The sequence below is a fragment of the Prionailurus viverrinus genome, chromosome D4, assembly GCF_022837055.1.
Source record: "Prionailurus viverrinus isolate Anna chromosome D4, UM_Priviv_1.0, whole genome shotgun sequence".
NCBI lineage: Eukaryota > Metazoa > Chordata > Mammalia > Carnivora > Felidae > Prionailurus > Prionailurus viverrinus.
Window position 1 is genome coordinate 47,170,955 of NC_062573.1, and position 24,727 is coordinate 47,195,681.

The following is a 24,727-nucleotide window of genomic DNA, read 5'->3' on the forward strand; positions in this document are numbered from 1 at the left end:
ACTTTGAAAATCACAGTGTGACTGCAAGAGTTACGAAAACGTAAGTGAGACACGACTTTAGGCCACACTTAAAGAAAGAACAGTGACGGACAATTTATTATTTTTTGTATCTGTGAAGCTGTCAATTCAACATCCCCCATCTTTCTGACCTTTGTAACAAGCAAGGGAATGCACTGCTGCAGGCCGAAGGCTATATGTGTGGAGCCAAACAGTGCCAGTGTTACCTCATTAGACGCGTCTTCCAGCTTGTTCTGGTAATCTGTCAAGGTACGCCTCAAAGTCTCAAGGACAACAGAGAAGCTGGGAGGTTTATCTTTGTCCTTGTGGATGCCTAGAGAAAAATGTAAGATGAAAATATATCCCAAAGTCACAAAGAGACAAAAGCTAAGCAAAGAGTAACAGAGAGATTACAATTAGATAGAGCTGAAAAGGTATTAGGAAACATCGAGGAGAGTCGTATTCTCCAAAGTATACTGCTGTATAGCCAAGTATTAATAGCCTTTCTAAACAAGTGATCAAATTAAGTTCATAATATATCAAGTTCAGACTTATGGCTACTTCGTACCTTACAAAGGCCCACACTGTAGTTAGTAGTGAGCTCTTTTCTTTTCTTTTTTTCCTATCTTCTAAATAACGTATGTGTACATACCTGTTATCCAACAATTAAATGAACAGTCTATATACTAACATTGTTTGGGGGAGTTATATACATTTACTCTGGTCCTTGTGTTTCTGATCAGTCAGGCTTATTTTGCTTAAATAATAATTTCTGAACCCAAGAGCACATCATTTTCTGTTATACTTGGAAATATTCTTCAATCCTTAAAATTCTCAAGTTACAATTTGAAATAAATAATAAAAATGCTATTATCTACACAGGCCCACATCATGTTTCAATTAAAACCCTTAAAACTGATACTTATTGTAAAAATATGAGTATTTCCATATTATGCCCTCAAACTATTTTAATTTAGTTGGGCCATAAGTCAGTTGAGCTAATCAAGGTCACATGGTCAAATGTAGTTCAAAAGATTAATCCAAAATAATCAAAAGTTCAGTTTTAAAAACCACTTTAAATTGATTGTCCACTGTACTTCTGTTAAACAAAGAGCAAATTTTAAAATATTCTTATTAAAAGATTTTTCTTTTCATATTATAATTTCTCCCTAGCATATTTTATAATCTAAATATTTCAATAAACAAGAAACATATTTTCAACAAGGGTGATTTCAAAAAGAAGCATTCATAATATACGTTTTATTATTCATTCATATACTTTACTGAATTCCTACTATGTACTAATCCAAGGTATTAGATACATGGAGGTAAATAAGATTGGCGTGGTATCTGTCCTCATAGAATTTACAGTCTAAAAAGAGGAGGAAAGATAGTAAGCCAGTAATTACATGAGATCATTTATCCATTCTTCATGTATTCAATTGCTGGAACTTTGGAAAGATGGGAAAGAAGGCAATAAGAAAGGAAAGAAGAATAATGGAAGGAAGGAAGGAAGGAAGGGAGGGAAGGAGGGAGGAAGGGAGAGAGGAAGGAAGAAAGGAAGAAAGAAAGACAAAAATAAAAGGAGAGAGAAAGAAGAAAAAATTTTGGGCTCAATGACAGACTAACTATCTCAGCACATTGTTGATATTTAGTGTTTTAATTTTGGATAAAATGTTATTACTAAATTGATTATATTCATCAAGGTATAATTTAAACACTATCTCAAGTATGAGTACACCTTAGATTTTCTTTAAACAGAATAAGAATATTTAACTTAAAAACCAAAAGTAATATAGAAGAACACATATCCCAGCTGGGCAAAAAAAAAAGACGCTGCTCTGAGCCATGATAATGGAGAAGACAGTACTCTTTGTAATTACTATGAGTTAGAAAGACAACTCATTAAAAATTTTATTAAAAGTCTTACCAAATATATTTTTTAAAAAATTGCTCTTGCACAAGATAAAAAAAAATGTAATGTATAATTCTTTTCTTTTGCTACTACACAAGTAGGCCATGAATAAATCATTCAAGGACACTCGGGAAATCTGCTGGCTTTTACAATAAGGGAGAAAACTTCCTCTTAGAAATTCAGAAGAATAAAACCAGTTTAATATGAGTGTTGAGGGGTAAGGGGACAAAATGACCTCTCCTTACTGACCCATGCGTATTCTTATATTCTACATAAAATAAAGTTTCTTTGCTTGAAAATGTTTATACAATAAAGTTCAGTTGAAGTACAACGTATACATTAAGTCACCCACATCCATCATAAAAAGAAATAGTTCCTGGTTCCTTAACATGGCAAAAGGCTTATAAAGAAAAAGAAAAGGTCACTAGGACCCAGGACCTTATTGACTAATTTGACTTACCCTAATAATAACCACTGCACCATGGCCCAAGAAACAATAAACAGTTAAAGATATCAAAAGGAGCTCTAAAAACGCAGATAAAGAGCAATAAAAAACAATTTGAAAAGTGGTCGTAAATGGCTTTTCAAAGGTCAAAGTCCAAATGAAGAACAGAATGTGTCAGAACACTATATGCTTCAACAGCACTAACTCAAAACCTTCCAATGTCGTCTATATGTGTACGTCTCTGTACTGGATGCCAGCCTATACTTGCACATCACCACTATCTGCTTCAATCTCTCTCACTCACTTTTAATATTAAGACCATTTCAACTCTGGATGTTCCTTGGCAACATTTTTTGTTTGTTTGTTTTTTGTTTGGGTTTTTTTTCACATTTTATTTCATATTACTACGAGACATCATAACACTTACATTAAATATAAAAATATATGCATGTGTGTGTACCCATATCATAACCCAGTGAATGTTTTATTATTTATAATGATATTCTTCTCTTCTGGTATGTACAATATGATTTTGTTTTGTAGACACCTACTTGAGCATTATTATCTTTTGTGATTCAGGGCGAATTACCTGAACCTGACTCTGATTAACAATTCCACTAGGGTTGTGGCATAATTATCTGGCTGAAAAGGCCAACCTCAACTGGCTGTGCTTCTTATCAGAGAAGGTTCTCAGGGAAGAATAAATTTTCCATCTTGTTTGGGACTAATCAATCTCTTGTCAAGGGCATATATTTCTTTCATTATCTCATGGTAGATTAGAAACTGCTAGCCTAATATATAGCACCCAATTTCTATGTTTCTTAGGTATAGACTTACCTAAAATTATTACATAAAGGCAAATCTTTTTTTTTTTTTTTAATGAATAGCCCATAGCAGAGAGAAGATAGAAAAAAATGGCTACAACCTCTCTATTTAAATGTTTTCTTTCAAATGCCTGGGTGGTTCAGTCAGTTGAGTGTCCACCTGGTGATTTTGGTTCAGGTCGTGATCCCAGGGTCATGGGATCGAGCCCCATGTCAAGCTCCACGCCAAGTGTGGGACCTGCTTGGGACTCTGTCTCTCTCTCTCTCTCTCTCTCTCTCTCTCTCTCTCTCTGTCCCTCTTCCCCTCACACTCTCTCTCTCTAAAATAAAAATAAAAATAATAATAATAATAATAATAAATAAATAAATATTTTCTTTTAGACAAGCTCAAAAACTAAGTATTTCTACATGACCCAAATAAACCACTGCTTTTGAAGCTAGTGTTATTACTTCGGTACCCTGTAATTCCACAGTAGAAACATTAAATTGAGTCTATCTCTTCAACTTTCTCAGACATTCATTCTCTTATCTACCTCAGTCTCCTGCAAGACTCCAAAAGGGGAGAATTATTAAGAAATAATGGAGAGACATGGGGTGCCTGGGCAGCTCAGTCAGTTAAGCGTTGACTTGGGCTCAGGTCATGATCTCACAGTTCGTGAGTTCGAGTCCCATGTTGGGCTCTGTGCTAACAGCTCAGGGCCTGGAGCCTGCTTTGGACTCTGTGTCTCCTTCTCTCCCTGCCCTTCCATGCTCAAACTCTGTCTCTCTCTCTCAAAACTAAGTAAGCATTTAAAAAATAATAATAATAAAGAAATAACAGAGAGACAATAGAAGACAAAAGACTGAGATTTTTTTAGACTACATATATGTGTGTATATGTATATATGTATAAATACATGTAGAACATGAACAGTCATGTTCATCCTTAGAATAGGGGGAAAAAGAAAACCCTGTTATTTAATGTGGATTTTTAATCACATAGTAAAACACAGACAATAACATACAAATGGGTTTTACCTTCACCTAAGAAAGTCTAAACATTTAATACATTGATGATCAAGAAAATTCCTTTTTCACTCTAAAAGCATTAGATATAAACATTTTGTTGGCAGATATGCTTTTCAAACTGAGACTACATTCTGCATATCAATTTGCTTTATTCACTGAGATCATAAACAAACTTCTTCCTTATCTTGTAAACACAGGTACCCATTCTGGAGTTCTTAAGGAAAATGGCTTATAACTCTTTTAACATACAGAGAATATTTATAATGTAAGTCTTGCTCACCCACCCCTAACTATGTCTCCAGGGAAAGTAAAAAAAAAAACAAAACAAAAAAACCTTCCTTTACCAATGTTTGAGAAATGCATTGGTGAGGGGAGTCCCAGAATCTTTCATGAGCTAGCTCTATATGGCTTGATAAGCTCTGTGCAGCTGAAAGGCCATAGATAACAGCCATCAGGCTGGGTCCCTGAAATCAATGAAGACAATGGTATCTGGAGTGACAAAGACCAGGTGGTAGCACTTAACTTCCAGAAACAAAATGGACATGTTTACCATAATGGAATCAAAGTAGTAAACAAAATGGTTTTACCCACAGAGATCACAGGTGTTGGCTAACTGATCATGGTGTTCATAGGAGTAAAATACATACTCTACTTAAATGTTATATGATTTGGGGGGGGGGGGGGGTGCCTGGGTGGCTCAGTTGGCTAAGCATCCAACTCTTGATTTTGGCTCAGGTCATGATCTCACCATTCGTGAGCTCGAGCCCCGCATCAGGCTCTGCAATGACAGTGGGGGGCCTGCTTGGGATTCTCTCTCCCTCCCTACCCCTCCCATGCTTGCTTGCTCTCTCTCTCCCTCTCTCTCCAAAAAATAAATAAACTAAAAAAAAAATTATTTAATAAAATAAAATGTTATCTGATTTGTATAAGAATAAAAGTTCTAAGTCTGATTACCAGAGGTAGGACTTAAATCAACTCAGAAAAGAGTCTTTGCTCTCAGTCAATTATCAGACTTGGGCTAGTTCATAGACCAGGTGTCCCTTGAATAAAGAGGTAGGGTCCCGTTTGGAAACCCCAACATACTGCCAGAAGGTCATACTGTAAATCTTCTTCCTAGCCTTCCTCAAAGAAACATGCAACCATTTGCCAAGGTGACTATGCACTAGAGAAGGGGAGTTATTCACTGGGATAACTAGACACTGGATCTGAACTAACACTAATTCCTGAAGAACTAACATGCTATTATGGTTCACTAGTTAGGGTAGGAGCTTACAGAGGTCAAGAGACTGATGAATTTTGGCTCAGATCTTTCGCCATTGGGCACAGTAGGTACTTGAACCCAGCTTATTTCCCTAGTTTGGAATCCATAACGAAGAAAAGACAAATGCAGAAACTGACACCATATCCATATTGGTTACCTGACTCAAGCATTAAAGGATTTACAGAGGAAAACCAAACAGAAAAAAAGCTAGTGGAAGTCACTAGAACTTTTACCTACCAAAATAGTAAATCAAAAGTAATGCCACCTTTCTGGAGAGATTGCAGAGATTAGTGCCTCTGTTAAGGACTTAAAAGATACAGGGGTGGTGACTTCAACCACATGAGCATTCAACTTATCTGGCTTAGTGCAGAAAACAGATGAATCTTAGGGAATGTCAGCATATTACTGTAAGCATAGTCACATGTGATTCTAAGTGCAGCTGCAGCGAAAGATGCAGTTTCATTGCTGGAGCAGGTCAATACATTTCCTGGCAACTGGAATGAAGCTATTTCTTCCAACCTTTTAGAAAAAAAAAAAACTACCTGAACAGTTTCTTTCGGCTGTCAGGGCTAGCAATACACCCTCACAGCTTTACCTCAGAGCTATATTAACTCCGGCGCAATCCAGTCTATAGGAACTTTGATCAACTTTTCATTCCAGAAGACTCTCATGTTCTACTTAGCTCCCTACCAAGTTGATGATGGCATTCTGACTGCTCAAGCTCAAGCAGGTCCTTACAGAATCTTAGTGTAAACTTTCAGGGAGTTGCAACAAAGCAAGTCATCTTCTACAGATAACTATTCTCTTCTCGAAAACCAAGCTATAGGGGGCGCCTGGGGGGCTCAGTCAGTTAAGTGTCCAACTCTTGATATCAGCTCAGGTCATGATCTCACAGTCATGAGATTGAGACCTGCATCAAGCCCGGCATCCAGGCTCTGTGCTGAACATGGAGCTTACTTGGGATTCTCTCTCTCCTCTCTCTCTCATTTTCTCAAAATAAATAAACATTTTTAAAAAATCAAACTTGCTACTAGTCCTCAGCAGATAATACATCCATGGCCACCAATTTACCAAGTGACCTGAATTGCCTATCATAAAATCATTATTGTCTGATCCACGATCCATAAATTTTGGCACACACAACAGCACTCTATCATCAGATGAAAGTGGTCTATACAGTGTGAAGGCACAAGTAAGTTACATGAGCAAATAGTCCAGATTCCAGTGGGCCCTATTCTTGTTATATTGCTTCCTCTCTTACCCACACCCTGAATCCATGAAAAATTTCCTATGACCCATTGACTAATGGGAGAAAAAAATGGGCTCAGTATATAGACAGTACTGTATGATATGCTGGCACTAATTAAAAGTAGACAGTTGTGGCACTACAACCCCCCTCAAGGGTGGCCCTGAAAGACAGCAATGAAGTGAAATCCTCCCAGTAGTCAAAAACAAGTTATGGACCTGACTATTATTTTGCCTGGAATGACCAAAAGTGCAAATATACACCAATTTGTGGATAGTAGCTAACTATTTGACTAAAATGGTCAGGGCTTCAGAAAGAACACAACCGGAAAATTGGTACCAAGGTGATCTGGGCAGGAGCACGTGGGTATACCTCTCCGAATGGGCACTGTGCCGAGACCAGCCAGTAGAAAAAGATCTTAATAATCAGGAGGACAAAATGAGGCATTCTGTGGATGTCAGCCAGCATCTTTTCCCAGCCTCCTCTGTCCTTACCACCTTTGTTTTCCTTACAACAAAAGGGTCATGGCAGCAAGGATGGAGACAATACATGGGCTCAGCAACATGAACTTCCATTCACCAAGACTGATAGGAATACAGCCCCTGTTGTATGCTAAATCTATCAAGAGCAAAGACAAACAGTGAACCCATGAAATGACACCATCATTAGGAGACCAGCCAGCCACCTGGTGGCAAGTTGATTTTACTAAGTCACTTCCATCATGGAATGATGGAATGTTTTAGTCTTACTAAGGTAGACACTAACTCTGGGTATAGAGTTGCCTTCCCTGACCATAAAATTTCTGCTGAAACCACCATCTGTGATTTTACAAGACACCTTACAATTACAGACTCCACACAGCACTGCTTCTAACTAGGGAACTCAATTTACAGCAAATTAATATGGAAAATGGCTCATCTTTATAGAATTCACTGGTCTTACTATGTTTCCCATCACTCTGAAGTAGCTGGCATACAGCATAGTTGAATTGCCTTTTGAAGAGTCATTACAGTGGCTGGATGGCAACATTTTGAAGAACAAGGATAATATTGTCAGGATATAAACTGTGCTGTGAGTCAGCAATCAATTTGTGGTATGTTTTTGCCCTAGCCAGGATTCATGGTTCCTGGAATCAAATGTTGGAAATGGGACTGGCTCATCTCACTATTACACCTAATGATTCACTAGTGATGCTTTTCCCATCCCAGAAACTGTAGATTTTTTTTTTTGGTCTAAGTCTTGATTTTTGAAGAAGAAATGCTTCAGCATGAGACATACCAACATTCCATTAAAATGCAAGCCGGGAATATCACCTAATCATTTCTGGCCTCCCCAAACCAGGAAACCAAAGAGCAAAGAAGGTTCTTCTATACAGGATAATTGGCCTTGATTATCAGGGGAAATTTTGTAGTATGTCTAAAGCAAACTAGAGCAATCTAAAATAACAGGACATCCCACAAGGCATGTCTTAGTACACTAATGTTCTGTGATAAAAGTTAATACACCAGGGGCACCTAGCTGACTCAGTTGGTGGAGCACACAACTCTTGATCTTGGGGTTATGAGTTCAAGCCCTGTGTTCGGTGTAGAAATTATTGTAAAATAAAATATTTTTTTAGGAGCACCGGGGTGGCTCAGTTGGATAAGCATCCGACTTCGGCTCAGGTCATGATCTCATAGTTCGTGAGTACAAGTCCCACATCAGGCTCTGCACTGACAGTGTGGAGTCTGCTTGGGATTCTCTCTCTCTCTCCCTCTCTCTCTGCCCCTTCCTTATCTGCCTGCTCTCTCTCTCTCTCTCTCTCTCTCTCTCTCTCTCAAAATAAATAAATAAATAAACTTCAAAAAGAATAATAAAATAAATAAATATTTTTTTAAAGTTAATAGACCAGTAATCTCACTTCTGCATATATATCTGAAAGAATTGAGGGGCACCTGGTTGGCTCAGTTGGTTAAGCATGCGACTCTTGATTTTGACTCAGGTCATGATCTCAGTTCGTTGGATTGAGCCCCATGTCAGGCAGGGTACTGACAGTGTGGAGCCTGCTTGCATTCTCTCTCCCCCTCTCTCTTCCCTCCCTTGCTTTCTCTCTCTCTCTCAAAATAAATTAATTTTAAAAAAATAATTGAAAGCAAGGTCTTGAAGAGGTGTTTCCACATTTATAGGAGGAGTATTTCCAATAGCCAAAAGGTGGAAGCAAGCCAGGGCGCCTGGGTGACTCAGTTGGTTAAGTGCCAGACTTCAGCTCGGGTCATGGTCTCACGGTTCATGGGTTCGAGCCCCACATCGGGCTCTGTGCTGACAGCTCAGAGCCTGGAGTCTGCTTCAGATTCTGTGTCTCCCTTTCTCTCTACCCCTCCTCCACTCATACTCTGTCTGTCTGTCTCTCTCTCTCTCTCTCTCTCTCAAATATAAACATTAAAAAAAAAAAAAAAGGTGGAAACAACCCAAAGGTCCATCAATGGATGAATGGACAAACAAAATGTAAATATTATTCAGCCTCAGAAAGGAAGGATTCCTGTCACATGCTATAACATGGATGAAACTTGAGATCGTTGTGCTAGGTGAAATAAGCCATTGACAAAAAGACTAATACTACATGATTCCACCATATGAGGAGTCTAAAGTAGTCAAATTCACAGAAACAGAAAGTAGAATAGTGGTTACCACAGGCTAAGAGTAAGGGGGAAGGGGATATGATGGTTAATTTTATGCATAAACTTGCCTGGGACACAGATATTCAGTGAAACAGTATTTCTGGGTGTGTCTATAAGGATGTTTCTGGATGAGATTGACATCTGAATCAGTAGACCGAGAAAGCAAATTGCCCTCCCGAGAGTGGGCTGGCCTCATCCAATCTTCACTGAAGGTCTGAATAGAATAAAAGGCCCAATAAGAAGGAATTCTGTCTCTCTGCCTGTCTGTCTTCACGTTGAGACACTGGTCTTCTCCTTCCCTTTGACTCAAACTTAGACTGGAACCACACCCTCAGTTCTCCTGAGTCTCCAGCTTACCCACTGCAGATCTTGGATTTCTTAGCCTTCATAACAGTGTGATTAATTAATGATCCCATTAGAGCACTCTTATTAAAGTCACTCCCTTTGATTTTACAAACGGAAACTATGAGCATGATGAAGTAGGCCAATTTTGGTCTGTACACCTGTGGATTGGGACGCGAGAGAAGTAAGTGAGAAGAATTTGGCAAATGACACTAAGGAGACCTATGTGCTGCTCTGATAGGCATCCTCAGCTTCTCATTGATCCATGAATATCCAGTTAAAAAGTACTATCCATGGGGTTCACAAGGACAATTAAAATTCTCAGGAAGATACCAGATCTAGGCAATAGTCCTTTACTAAAGAAGTAAAGCAGGAGAGAGAAGAGGAAAAGTCAAATCTGTTGCCCTGATTATCCTAAGAGCAGTCCCTGAGACTGCCCAATCCCTGGGTGATGTATATATGCCTAAAGGCATCTAACTCTGTTACCATTATTTCCCAGGGTCCTCTCCAGTAGAAAGAAAAAGAACACCTCTAGAGTATTACAAACGATTTCCTCAAGGAAGGAAAGGTTGATGAAGGTCAGAGGGTTCTATTTCAGTCAACACAAAAATCAAGCACCCTGAGGAGGATCCAAGACTGAGCCACAAGAAAAGTTTTTTTTTTTTCACGTACCTAACCAAGGAAAAAGTACATTCTATGTGTTTATTAACATCCTCAGGCAGAGGTGAAACTGTATTAGAAGAAACACTTGAGGCAGGGAGACTGCATAGGTTCAAAGTGGGAAAGGATATCTCCCCATACACACCCTGCTGTAAGAATTTTCACCAGAAAAGAAAGGAGATATGAACAGCTATAGTACTTCAGTTTTGGTTGAAAGTAGACATAGGAAATAAATATCCCTGTTCAAGCAAATGAAAACAATCTTGCCTAATAAAAGTAGGCAATCAAGGTGACATTTCTATGGCCGATTTTAGATTGTACATCTTTTCCACTTAAGGTCAATCTTCCTGGTTACTCCTTATGGACTGCTACCCAAAAGACCCTTATAATTAGGAAAGAGACTCCATGACTACCTTTATAACCTTAAAAACTGAAATGCAAAATAGACATTCAACCGGATACTAATTCATTCACACTTATATTCATTAATATTCAACAAATATTTGCTGAGCAACTGCTTTGTGCCAAGGAATGTTCTACTGCTTAAAGTACATTAGCAAATAAAAGAGACAAAGATCTTTGCCCTCATGGAGCTTGGACACTGTAGTGATTAATTTTATGTGTCAACTAGACTGGGCTAAGGGATGCACGTAGAGCTGGCAAAACGTTTCTGTGTGTGTCTGTGAAGATGTTTCCGAAAGACATTAGCATCTGAATCAGTAGACTGAGTAAAGATATGCCCTCACCAATGTGGGCAGGCATCATCCAATCTATTGCCTCCCTACACCCCACTACAGACAAAATGGCAGAAGAAGGACAAATTCTCTCTTCTAGAGTTGGGACGTCCATCTCCTCCTTCAGACTCCAGGAGCCCCTAGGTTCTCAGGCCTTTGGATTCAGACTGAATTATACCAATGGCTTTCCTGGTTCTTCAGTTTGCAGATGACACACAGGTCATGGCATTTCCCAGCCTTCATAACCACATGAGCCATTCCTATATATGATATACATATATCATATGTATCTGTTTCTATGGAGAATTCTAATACAGATAAAATAAGTGCACCATGTAGTGTGTTAGAAATGTTGGACAGCCATAAGGGCTTCAGGGAAGAAAAAACGTAGAGCAGAAAAGGGAGAGGTAGGGAGACAAGTGACATGGGGGTGAGCAGAGGGTAGCCTTCATAGGGTGAGATCTCAGCATGCAACTCTTAATCTTGAAGTCCTAAGTTTGAGCCCTACATTGGGGGTAGAGCTTTCTTAAAAAAATACAAACTCTCACTCGCATTTAAAAGAATGTGAAATAAATAAAATAAAATAGACAAGAGAGAAAGCTATGCAGACACATCTGTGTGAAGAACTTTCCAGGTGGAAAGAACGGCCTGCACAAAGGCCCCCAGGGCAAGAGCATGTTTGGTGGCCTCGAGAAACAGCAGGAGGCCAACGTGGCCCAAACAGAGAAAGGTGCAGGGGAGGTCAAAGGAGTGATCAAGAATAGGGGCAGACCATGTAGGGTCTTGAAAGCCCTTGCTGGAACTTTGGCTTCCATGCTTCGTGAAATGCAGAGCCCAATAAGGTTTAAGGCAAAGGAATGGCAGGCTCTGACTTAGGTTTTCAAATGATCATTCTGGTGGCTTTAGAGAAAACAGACTGAAGGGAGAGTCAGGGAGAAGCAGAGACGGGTTAGCTGGAGGGGGCTGTGTCGGAGGCATTAGGAAACAAAGTGTGAACTGTCACACTGATCAACGGTGAGAAAATCACGTCAAATCCTCTAAGTAAATGAATTCCTGAATGTCTTGGACCAGCTGCAACTTTGCTTCATCCTCTACCTGAAGATAAGCTGACGGGTTACTCTTGCTTCAGAAACATTTCTTAATGTAGAAGTCCCCAGAAGCTGAAGAAGACGGGGAATACAACACCTGGCAGCTTCTGTCAACTCCGGACTAAAATTAATCCAAAAAAGTAATTTTCATTCACTCCATTTTATTTTTTTTTATTTTGTGTTTTTTTATATTGAATATAATTTATTGTGAAATTGGTTTCCATACAACACCCAGTGCTCATCCCAACAGGTGCCCTCCTCAATGTCCATCACCCACTTTCCCCTCTCCCCCACCCCCCATCAACCCTCAGTTTGTTCTCAGCTTTTAAGAGTCTCTTATGGTTTGCCTCCTTCCCTCTCTGTAACTTTTTTTTCCCCTTCCCCTCCCCCATGGACTTCTGTTAAGTTTCTCAGGATCCACATATGAGTGAAAACATATGGTATCTCTTTCTCGGCCTGATTTATTTCACTTAGCATAATACCCTCCAGTTCAATCCAGGTTGGTACAGCCTCTCTGGAAAACAGTGTGAAGGTTCCTCAAAAAATTAAAAATAGATGTACCCTATGACCCAGCAATAGCACTGCTAGGAATTTACCCAAGGGATACAGAAATGCTGATGTATAGGGGCACTTGTACCCCAATGTTTATAGGAGCACTTTCAACAATAGCCAAATTATGGAAAGAGCCTAAATATCCATCAACTGACAAATGGATAAAGAAGATGTGGTTTATATATACAATGGAGCACTACTTGGCAACGAGAAAGAATGAAATCTGGCTATTTCCATTTTAAAATGCAAGTCAAAACAAACAATTTTGTAAGCATCTAAATTCCTTCCATAGATTGCTCTTCCTGGACTGGGGAGTGTAGATACTGAGTCTATATTGAACTGAAAGCTACAAAGAGGTAAAAAAGGAAGTAAAGCATTCTTCCCTACTTGCCATACTGGAGAAGAGTCCATCTCTCTTGAAAACCCTTCTGGAGGTAGCTGAATTAACTTTGTAACAAATTCTAAGGCTGAGCTGTCATCACAGAGTAACAACATGTCTCTGTTTAAAATAGACTTTTTTTTTTCAAACACATATACACTGTGAGATATATACATGTTTACATCACACATGCACACAGGATGTTAGCCTAGATAAGTTTTTATGTTATTTTATTTGCAAGGAACAAAATATTTGTTCAACTTTGTGTAGGCGAAGCCAGGCCTGACATAGCAGACAATCTTAATTGTCCGGGTTCTTCCACAAAATATCAAGCAATAAAGTTTATTATTTACATCTCTCTTGGGGAAGTAACAAAACCCCAACCTTATCCTGGTTCAGGGAGTACTTCACAGTTTTACAGGGCTGTTTTGTGGAAGCCGAGGGCCAGAGGGAAATCGAGTCCTAAGCAGGTAAACGTAGCCAGGGCACCAACGTGAAAAAAGATGGCACGCTCGGAAGAGTTCATCAGAAGAGAATCTAACCAAGATATTTTCAGAAATGACAGGTTTTGGTAAATTATTTTAACAAGCAATGCTTTGCCTTGTAAAGGCTGACCTCTACAGACTGCATGATCTGGGCTCCTCTGCCCTCGGACTTCTGGTTGGATTTGGACAGTGAGTGCACCAGGAGGAGGGTAAGAGGATGGAGGAAGAAAGAAAAAAAAAGGAAAGAAAAGAATGGCCTGGTGTTTGTTTCCTCTGTTTCCTCTGCTCTGGTGCATTCCTGGCAGTGGCTTCAGTTTTTAGCAGCCACAGCTCTTGTCGGGCAGGCCCTCCTCCACGGTGTGGCTTGTATTGTGACAATGTGTCCTCCACCGGACCCTTCAGGCTTAGGCCTGGGGTTGCTTTCCCATTCTTACTTATTCTTGCCGCCCTATCCTATCTTATTAGTTCTCTGAACCTGTTCATGTTTCCATAAATATCCACAGATCAAAGAAAAAGTGGTTCTTGGTGGGTAAAAGAGTAAAAGAGCCAGCACCACACAGAAACAAAACCCACTCTACGGCAAGACAAACATCACTAATCACCATACAGTCCCTTTTCCGGAAATGCTTTATCTATAATATATACAGTGTGCATTTATATGGGAAACTAGGAGTTTAAAAAGGATGGTTACTGAAAGATGAAAAGAAAAAAAAAAACTTTAATAGTCTTTTCCTATAGGCTTAGCAAAAGCTTATGAGTTGCTTTGTTATCAACTATTTCATGTTAAAATTGAAAGGAGATATGACCTCAATATTTTTAGTTTTTTTAATTCAACTCTGAAGGAATATTTAAAGTAACATAGAAGTATCAGATATACCATGATAACAATTTTTAAAGCTCCTAATACCACTAAGCAATGATACATCTCAGTACTACTGCAAAAGAAAATTGTATCCTCCACAGCTTTAGCAAATATAACTGAACACTGGATATCTATTTGTTTAATGTTTATTTATTTTTGAGAGAGGGAGAGCACAAGCAGGGGAGGGGCAGAGAGAGGAGGGGACAGAGGATCTGAACTGAGCTCCATGCTGACAGCACAGGGCCCAAACTCAAGAACCACAAGATCACGACCTGGGCCGAAGTCGGACGGTCAACCAACTAAGCCACCCAGACACCCCAAGGATATCTGTATTTTTATGCCACTTTTATACACCTTGATTTTTCCACAGTAGCAAACCATGAAACACTACTGTTTTGGGGAAAAGTTTAAAAAAAAAAGTTATCTGTTAATTTCTTAATCATGGCTAAAACAGTATAAAGGAAAAAAGCAGACAAAAATAAAAAACCCACCAGATAATAGCAAAACACACTAAATTTCTAACAGTTCACCAGCACAAGTCTGCAGATCTATAAGGTACAAATGGGCCCGATCATATCCCTCTGCTTTTTCAAGCACAACAAATATCCTGAACTTACATGTTCCTGAAGAACTCATTTGCCAAATATCTATTCGATTCCTTCAAATAACTTGAGTCCAGGAGTTCAGTTTTAAAGTGGAGTGAATTTAATTTTACATGCCTTTTGAAAAACACAAGTCAGAAAGCAACTAAATAACTTGAGGCTGACAGTAGGGCAAAAGGAAACTGAGGTAGAAAAGTAAAAGTATTTAAGTCAAAGCTACTATTACACACATAATGGCAAAGACACAAAAAAATTAAGGACGTGGAAATTGTGAACAGCATTCATTAGCCAGCTAACGCTTCTGCTAGTTCCCAAACTATGCCTACCTAATATACAATTTTTATCCTTCTTTATCTTAATAGCTACGCTAATACTAAAACCCAAACATTTTTTCTAAGCGCTCTTATCTGCAGAGTATGTGTAGTAGGGTAGCGGGAAGCAAAGGCGAAAACCAGCTTAGCATATGCACTATGTTACAGGCTGTGTCCTACATAACCTTTTGAATGCATGACCTTTAAGTTGTTGAAGGTTGCCTCAGAATTTGGCTCAGTTTGATGGAAACATCTGTTCCCCTCGCAGGTATACTGTAAGGACTTTTTTCTCAGTTGGATTCAGAACACAGCAAGTGAGCCCTTGTCTGTCCAATCATACAGACCCCAACACTTGTAAATCAAGTTCTGGGAGGGCAGCAGCAGGTCCACATTCCGTCACCCTTTCTCAGCCAGCTAGGCCAACTGACCGCTGTGAGAACTGCTCTTATCATGTCATCAAATCGAAACATGTTGAGATAAGGGACTGGAAGAGGCATCTGCAGAATTCCCAAAATGTAGTGACTTTGGAACATTGACAGATGCAACTGTCATTTTATACCTTCAACTAACCTGATGTCCACTGGCCCGACACAGTAAAGCTGTCCAAGATCGATTCCAATTCTTTCACGTTATTTTCACATGTCTCTACTAGAAAGGCCTGGTGCTTCTTAGCCTTTTAATTAAGAAAACAATTACACATAATAAGGTCACATATTATAAGAGCTATAGATTTGTGTGAACATATATGGCACTGTTAAGTATAAACAAGCTAATAATTACTCCATTCAAATCTCTTATTAATAAACCTCTTTCTGTCTTAATCATACCTTTTACTTGGCTGAATGTAACCCTGTGTAAGGTCTCGATAACAATTTACTGAGGCCTTAGTGCCTGGCACTATTTTATACTTAATAATTCTTTTTATCCCTACAGCAACCCAAGAGGTAAGGGCTATTATTATCCCAATTTTACAGATAAGAAAACTGAGACAAAGAGGAATTAGGAAACACGTTACGAGATCGAGATTGCAGTCGTGTGGCAAATGGCCAGATGGTGGTCAAAAGTGAATACAGTATGACCACAGAGAAGGAACTGCAGCAGTCTACACAAGAGGAAATGGTAGCATAGGCGAGGGTCTTGGTCATGAAAAGGAACAGTGGGGGGCAACATACTTAGGAGATGGAATGACCAGGCCTTGGGACACTGCACTGGGTTAGACTTCATCAGATTAAACTGGATTAGATGTGACTGGATTGGATTGGATTGGATTGATGACCTTGGGTAAATGCTCAGATAGAAGGAGGAGTCAAGAGTGATCTCAAGTTTCAGGCTCGAAGATCTGGCAGATTTCAGTAGTACAGTGAGAACAATGAAGGTAAAGAAGGTCTTATTTGGGCTGTTTTTGTTTATTTACTTGCTTGTTTGTTTTTGGCAGTGAGTACAAATGAATTTGGTTTCGATCACATTTCATTGGAAATAGCTTTTAAGACATTCCTACTACCAGCACAACACCTGACAAATAGCAGGCTTTAAATAAATATATTTGAATTAACAAAGAACAAATAAAATAGAAAGATACGGGAGGCAGCTGGACATAATGGTATAATGCTCAGAAGAGAAGTCAGGAATAGGTTTGGAAATCACATACAGATATTCCCTGGGGCTTATCTAGAGAGAATTAGACAGGAAGAGAACCTAGGACAAGGCCTTAAGGAACTACAGAAGTTAATAGTTAGAAAAGAAAAAAACCAGCAAAGACGACTGAAAAAAGAGAAAGAAAAACAGAAAAGTATAGTGTCATGAAAACCGAGAACATTTCCAAGACAGAGATGTCAGTTATGTCTAATGTCACAGAACATTCAAACAAAATGGAGACCAAATAGTGTTCAATCGGCATAGAGGTCACTGGTGACCTTGATGAAATCTGTTATAATTCAGACTGGAATAGGTTGAAGAAGCAGTAAGCCTGAATTTTGGTTTTTTTCCTGAGAGCTAAGTCAGCGGAAACAGGAAGTTTAGATACCCCTTTCCCGGTAAGAAGGGAAGGAGAAATAAAGGGAAGTAGTTGGAAGGAAGAACGTAGCCGGAGAAGAGTTTTGTTTTTTTTAATAAATGAGAAACTTAAGCATCTGTAGAAGCTGATGAGGTGGAAACACTAGTGCAAGAGTGCCTACATTTACAGAAGAAATGGGAGAACAGATCATACATGGCAAAATTATATCCTTAAAATACGTAAAACTAATAATACTTTCTTTAGATGTCAGTTCAATTATCACTTTTTCAGAAAAGTTATCCTTCTCTTCACCCCCCTGACTACATCAATTCCCTCTATAAGATTCTTCTCAGCAATTATCACAATTATGATTCTGTATTTATTTGAATAGGTCTTTTATTAGCCTCTATTTCATACTATTTAAGCCCTGTGAAAGGAGATATGGGAGGGGTTTTGTCTTCACCAGTGTATTGCCACCACCTAGACAATACTGAATATCAAAAGTAATAGTTAAAAAACCATTTTTATATAAAATACATATTACATGTCTATAATTTTTAATTCAAATAGGATCATAGTATACATGCTGCTATATAACTTACTTTTCCATTCATATTATGTCTTTGACATCTTTCCACATCACATTTTTTTAGTTTCGTAGTACTCTATTGTTTAGATGTACCATTAATTAACTAGTCTCCTATTGCTAAAATCTACAGGTTATTTGCATTTTTGGCTATTACTGATAATAGTACAATATACATCCTTGTATGTGTACTCATATATCTTTGCATAAACATGCAAGTATACCTGTTCCATAAACTGCTAGAAATAGATTTGCTGGGTAAAAGGGTATGAACATCTATTTTCAGACAATTGTTACCAAATTGCTCTCTAAAGAGTCCTACCTTGTATAATACCATGTCCAGTATAAGTGCCTATTTCTCAATATCTTCCCAATGATAGGAATTATCAACTTATTTTAATGTGCATTTCTGTAACTTTAACATTAAGGATCTTTTCATGTTTACTAGCCACCTGTACCTCTTTTCCTGTGAACGCCTTTCCACGTCATGTGCCCGTTTTTACATTACATTGTCCATATTGACCATAGTGATTTATAATAGTCTTTTCTTTTTTTTTTAATGTTTTTATTTATTTTTGAAGGAAGAGAGAGACAGAGTATGAGCAGGAGAGGGGCAGAGAGAGGGAGACACAGAATCCGAAGCAGGCTCCAGGCTCTAAGCTGTCAGCACAGAGCCCCAAGCGGCGCTTGAATCCGCGAACTGTGAGATCATGACCTGAGCCCAATGTCGGAAGCCCAACCGATTGAGCCACCCAGGCGCCCCTTAGTCTTTTCTAAATTATAAAAACGATCCCTTTGTCATACATATTGCAGATCATTATTGCCAATTTGTCACTCACCTTGTAATCATGTTCGTAGAAACAAAATTGTATTTAAGTGACCAAATTTATCAATAATTTGCTTTGGGACTTCTAAATTTTGTGTCAGACCTTCTTTATTCCGAGATTATAAAATAATTAATTCCCTTTTTCTTCCAGTGCCTTTTCACCTTCTTTTTTTATGGCTCTTTGATCAATCTAAAGTTTGTTTGATATAAGCAATATGGCAGGGATTTAGTCACATTATTTCCTCTTATGTATGTCCCGTTACCTGAAAACTTTGGGATAATTTATCTTTAAAACACTGATTTGGCATACTGTGATATTGTGATTTATAGTAAGAAATATAATTCTGGTCTTTATCCATGGTTCCAGGCACATAGCTCCTAAAACCCTGGTAATTTCCTTTCGGAACAGTCCTAAGTCCATCTTTTATTATATTATTTAGTTTTGTTCCCAATTCCTGAAATAACTTCAGGGTCAGAAAGGTAAAATGGATGTCTTTTGTTATTCACAGCAAACTCCTTTCAACCACACCTCATTTTATGTCAATGCCTGGGAGGGCTTGTCCTCGGGCATGCACACAGTCTGACAGACTTGTCAGGAATGACTGTGACATTATATTGAAGCCTGGCTTCCTAGCAATCACCTCTGGGTCTTAATGTTCAGTCGGTCTTTGGTTGTGTTTAAGCCCCCCTGCACCAGCAAGGCTTCCACTCTGCGTTGATGTGTCTGTGTGTAGCTTGGGGCATGCTTCCGGTCTGCCTCACATCCTGCTCAGATTGCTCTTGAGTGGATGCCACCTACCACACGTACACGGCCTTCCCAACTGCCGACTCAGCTGTCACCCCATGAGGGGTCCTCTTGGCTGTCTCTTTCTCTAGTTCTCTATTTTAAACTTCTGGCTGCTGTGTCATTTTATTGTATCATAGAGGTACCAGGTTCCTCTTAATCTCTCTTCACCCAGATTTATATTGTTGTCAACCATGTCCTTAACCATGTCTCTACTCCACGTAAGATAAGTCTCCTCAAGCAGAGGTACAGAGCTCTTTTCCCTGTAAGCCAGCCTGCCTTTCCTCCTGGGCAGAACCCTTGTGCCTCTGATTGGATTTGGGTGTGAAGACCCACTTTTTCCAGGACAACAATCCTGCTCTGTAAGTGGCCATTGGGGCATTGCAACGTCTGGTCTTCTGGGGCAGGAGCAATTGCCCCAATTTTGTTGACCTGCCAAGACTGGGATAGAGCGTCAGCATTACAAATGAGGTCTGGGTGGAGGAAGAGTGATCTGGTCCTCTCACTCATCCCTGCCCGGAATAAAATTGCTGCAACACAGGGCTCTGAGGGATGAGACATTCCAGCAATCTGCCTCTCCCAGGAAGAAAGCATAGCCCCAGCCTAAAGGCCAAGGAGAGAGGAAGGGCCCAACCACCCAGGGTAGAGCTTCTGTAACAGGGAGCATGATGGAAAAGGGGTTATGGAACCAACCATCACTCAAATGCCCCCAGGTTCTCATTGTTCTTACTGAAATTTCGTTGATTTTCTTCTTTTTGATAATTTGAGATATAGTTTACATACCATAAAAAGAAATCACTTAAAGTATACAATTCAACGGTTTTTAGTAGATTCATTGAGTTATACAACCAACACCACAATCAATTTTAGAACACTTTCTTCACACCAGCAAGAAACCCCATACCCATCAGCAGTTACTATCTTCCCTTAGTCCCTTCAGCCCTAGACAACCCTAATCTACTTCCTACCTCTACAGATTTGCCTTCTCTGGGCATTTCATATAAATGGAATCACACACTATGTGGCTTTTTATGTGTGGCTTCTTTCACTAAGCTTAATGTTTTCAAGGCTCATCCATATGAACTTCATTTGATGATCGGTACCTCGCTTTTTCTTTATGCCTGAATTATATTCCGTTCTATGGATGTAACAACTTTTGTTCATCCACTCAGCAGTTGATGGACATTTGGGTTGTTTCAGCTTTATGGCTGTCATATAAAATGCTGCTATGAACGTGTGAGTGCATATTTTCATTTCTATTGGCTATATACCTAAGAGTACCATTGCAAGGTCATATGGTAACTACAATTTTTACATTTTGAAAAACTTCCAAACTGTTTTACAAAGTGGGGGGTATCATTATAACTTCCCAACAGTAGTGTATGAGAATTCCCAATTTTTTCACATCCTCACTAATAACCTGTTATTACTTGCTTTTATTTTATTATAGCCATCTAAGTTTGTGTGAAATAACTTGTCATTATCGTTTTTAATTTTTTTGAATACAGCTCATTATGGTTTTGATTTGCATTTTTCTGATGACTGCACATCTTTTCACGTGTTTATTGGCCACTTATAGGTTTTCTTTGGAGAAGTCTCTGTTCAGATCTTTTGTCCATTTTTCAAATGGATTTTTTTATTATTGAATTGTAAGAGGTCTTTATATATTCTGGATAAAATTACTTTACCAGATACATGATCTGCAAATATTTTCTCTTTTTATGAGTCGTCTTTTTATTTTTCTGATGCTGTTCTTTAAAGGACCAAGGTTTTTAATTTGATTAGTATATTTTTTTAAATGATAGTTTCTCCTTTGCCCTCAGGACAACTTCTAAAGCTTTATAGGATTTTTTTTAATTTTTCATCAGTTAAATTGTTGTTCTGCTAAGTAGAGAGTTTTCCAAGCTCTTTACACTATCATTCCAGAAGTTCTTCCCTGTAATATATTTTAATATCCTAAAGATCTTCTGAATCAATATTTTCCTGGGATATTATCATATAATTATATTTCCAGAAGAACTCCAGCATCATATTCACAAGTTATATGCAGATACACACACAAAAATGCCCCTCTGCTATTTCAATACATGTATTATCTTTAATAGTACATGTAATAGTATCTTTTTTCATTAAAAATCCTGTACACTTGAGGGGTGCCTGGGTGGCTCAGTCAGTTAAGCATCCAACTCTTGATTTCGGCTCAGGTCATGATCTCACAGTCATGAGATCTAGCCCTGATTCAGGCTCCAGCTGGGCGTGGAGCCTGCTTAATATCCTCTGTTTCTCTCTCTGCCTCTCTCTCTTCCTCTCCCTCCCCACACACACCTCCCATGCACATGTGCACAAGCACATGCTCTTTCAAAAAAAGAAAAGAAGTCCTGCACAGTTGAGATTATTAGCACCATTTTACCAATGAGCAAACAGATTCAGAAGGATAATATCACTAAAGGTCACACAACTATTACAAGACAGGACTGAAACTGAAACCCAGATCAATCTGTCTCCAAAATGTATGCTGACTGAGGCTAAGTCCTCACCAATATCAAGGAATAAAACTTAACAGAAATATAAATGTAAAAAGCCAGACAAATTGCACACTTGGAGTCAGTTTAAAATAAAGGGTTCAATTAACATCCTAGTTCAACAATAATTCTTCTCTCCCAACTATAGGGCTCAATCCTGACTAAAAGACAAGCTAAAATTTCAACACCATTACAGTTCAAAACCAAATTTAATGGCAAATTAGCCAGGAGACACTGACTAGTATAAAATGTTTCCAAGAATAAAGAAGAGGTGGGGCGCCTGGGTGGCGCAGTCGGTTAAGCGTCCGACTTCAGCCAGGTCACGATCTCGCGGCCCGTGAGTTTGAGCCCCGCGTCAGGCTCTGGGCTGATGGCTCAGAGCCTGGAGCCTGTTTCCGATTCTGTGTCTCCCTCTCTCTCTGCCCCTCCCCCGTTCATGCTCTGTCTCTCTCTGTCCCAAAAATAAATAAATGTTGAAAAAAAAAAAATTTTTTTTTAATTAAAAAAAAAAAAAAGAAGAGGCTTGACCAATGACGAGGGTTAACAGGAATTAAATATGCCAAAAAGTTGCTATTACATTCATAATTAGTAGATTATAATTTTCTACAAAGATATCTGGCTAATAGTCTCTTAATACAAATCTAACTTACATTTTATAACTAGGTTTATGAACCAACTACTGACCAGAAAAACTGTCATTGTTTTACAGGTGACAATTTTCCTTCCCAATAAATCGTTTTGGTTTTATAATTTTGAAGCTTTCATTCTTTATTCATATATCAAAAGTGTTTGAGCTTTTCTGAAATGTGGATTGTACTTATATTTAAATATTTTTTCCCAAAGTTGTTAGTTCCCTTAATAGCTTTTTGATGGGCAAAAAAATTCTAGAATGAAAACAGAATTTATCTGCTAAGTAAACTGTTGGGTAGAAAACAAAGTGCCAAGCAAGAATAAAATACTAAGTTTCTAATTTTTGATTAACATGTTTTATCATGTGACATAAAGAGTAAGTTAAGGTTAAATGTCACATTATTGACTTAACAAATTCTATAATTCTGTAATTCTAAACATCCACAGCAGTTTAAAAGGAAAACTGTAGGGTAAAAGGACTCACTTCTTTTTTCCTTGGACATAATCCACATAAAGAGTTTGTTACCCTCACAATAAAAATCTCTTAAGCTGTGTCGGGTAACCAGATGATGTTTAGATGAACATTTATTGATTACTCACGATGAACCAACGACTACTTTAGATGTCACAATGAATCTACAACCAGTGTAGACAGGGAACCAAAAATATAAAAATATTCAAAGAAAATTCAGAAAAATGTGTGACTGGCAGACCTTAATGTATTATTAAAGAGGAGTCAAGGTTGGTTATAAAATACCTTTACCCAGAAAGCACAATGAGATGACAAAGACCTAAGTTATATTTCCACCCTGGTATGCTATATCTCACACACTGCTAAAATGAATGAATTGCTGCTGGCTCAATCTAATGCATCATTCTCTTTGTTTCTTCCATAAGCATCTTATCTTTCTCTAGTCTACAAAGACACATCCTTCACTTTTTTACTAACCATGCATAAATATCTCAAATGGATATGCATACGAATAAAAATTTCTAATGCAATCTCTTGAAGAAACATACAAAAAGCATATGCAAATATTCATAACTAGAAATTGACAAATGGGTCTTCCTGATCTGCAGTGGAAAAAGTTGACTCAAGCCATTAATAACAGTAAAAGTAAATAAGGGACACTGTTAATAAGGTTAAAAGTAGTAAAAAAAAAAAAAAAAGAAAGAAAAAAACAACATAAATACCTTTATTTAATCACTAAGATTTTTAAATGAAATTTTCACTTTAAACATAGGTTGAACTTTTGCAGCAGTGATACATAATCCTTATAATTTCTGAACTTTTTAAAAATATTTATTCATTTATTTTGAGAGACAGAGCATGCATGTGAGCAGAGAGGAGCAGAGAGAGATTTATTCCCAGGTCAAAGAGACTCCCAAGCAGGCTCCACACTGTCAGCGCGGAACCCGATGCGGGACTTAAACTCACAAACCATGAGATCATGACCTGAGCTGAAATCAAGAGTTGGACACTCAACTGACTGAACCACCAAGGCGCCCCTGTGAATATTTTTTAACTCAAGTAAGTTTTAAAATTTTTTTAATTTTTTTCATGTTTATTTATTTAAGAGAGAGAGAGAGTGCACATGAGCAGGAGAGGGGCAGAGAGAGAAAGAGAGAGAGAATCCCAAGCAGCCTCTATCCCAACACAGAGCTCTATCTCATGAACCATGAAATCATAACCTGAGCCAAAATCAAGAGTTGGACGTTTAACTGACTGAGCCACCCAGGTGCCTGTTTTTTCCTTTAATTTAAAAAAAAAATTTTATTCAAATGTATTTTATGCCATTATGAAGGAATTCTAACTAAACCAGGGAAACATCAGAATCTATAATCAACATCACATACTTTCTCTCACATTTTCATCATATCTTCGTCCTAAGAATCATTACATACCCAAAGCATTTGTAAGACAGAAGCAGAGTTTGCTCAGCTGAACTGAATTTGATCCGGTCAGCTTTCATGATCATCACTATCTGCAGCTTTCCCTCAATCATAATTTTTTTTGG

At 38.4% G+C, this 24,727-nt stretch overlaps 1 protein-coding gene across 11 annotated transcripts in view; it reads right to left on the bottom strand.

Annotated features, from left to right (window-relative positions):
• CCDC171 (coiled-coil domain containing 171) overlaps positions 1-24,727 on the bottom strand; it is a 351,008-nt gene that overhangs the window by 229,312 nt on the left and 96,969 nt on the right. For all 11 annotated transcript variants that reach the window (XM_047831056.1, XM_047831053.1, XM_047831052.1 and 8 more), the window contains 2 exons: positions 15,939-16,041; positions 225-331 (listed from right to left, as the gene is read on the bottom strand). In XM_047831056.1, the coding sequence (XP_047687012.1) occupies positions 225-331; positions 15,939-16,041 (210 nt within the window). The remainder of the gene's footprint in view (positions 1-224; positions 332-15,938; positions 16,042-24,727) is intronic.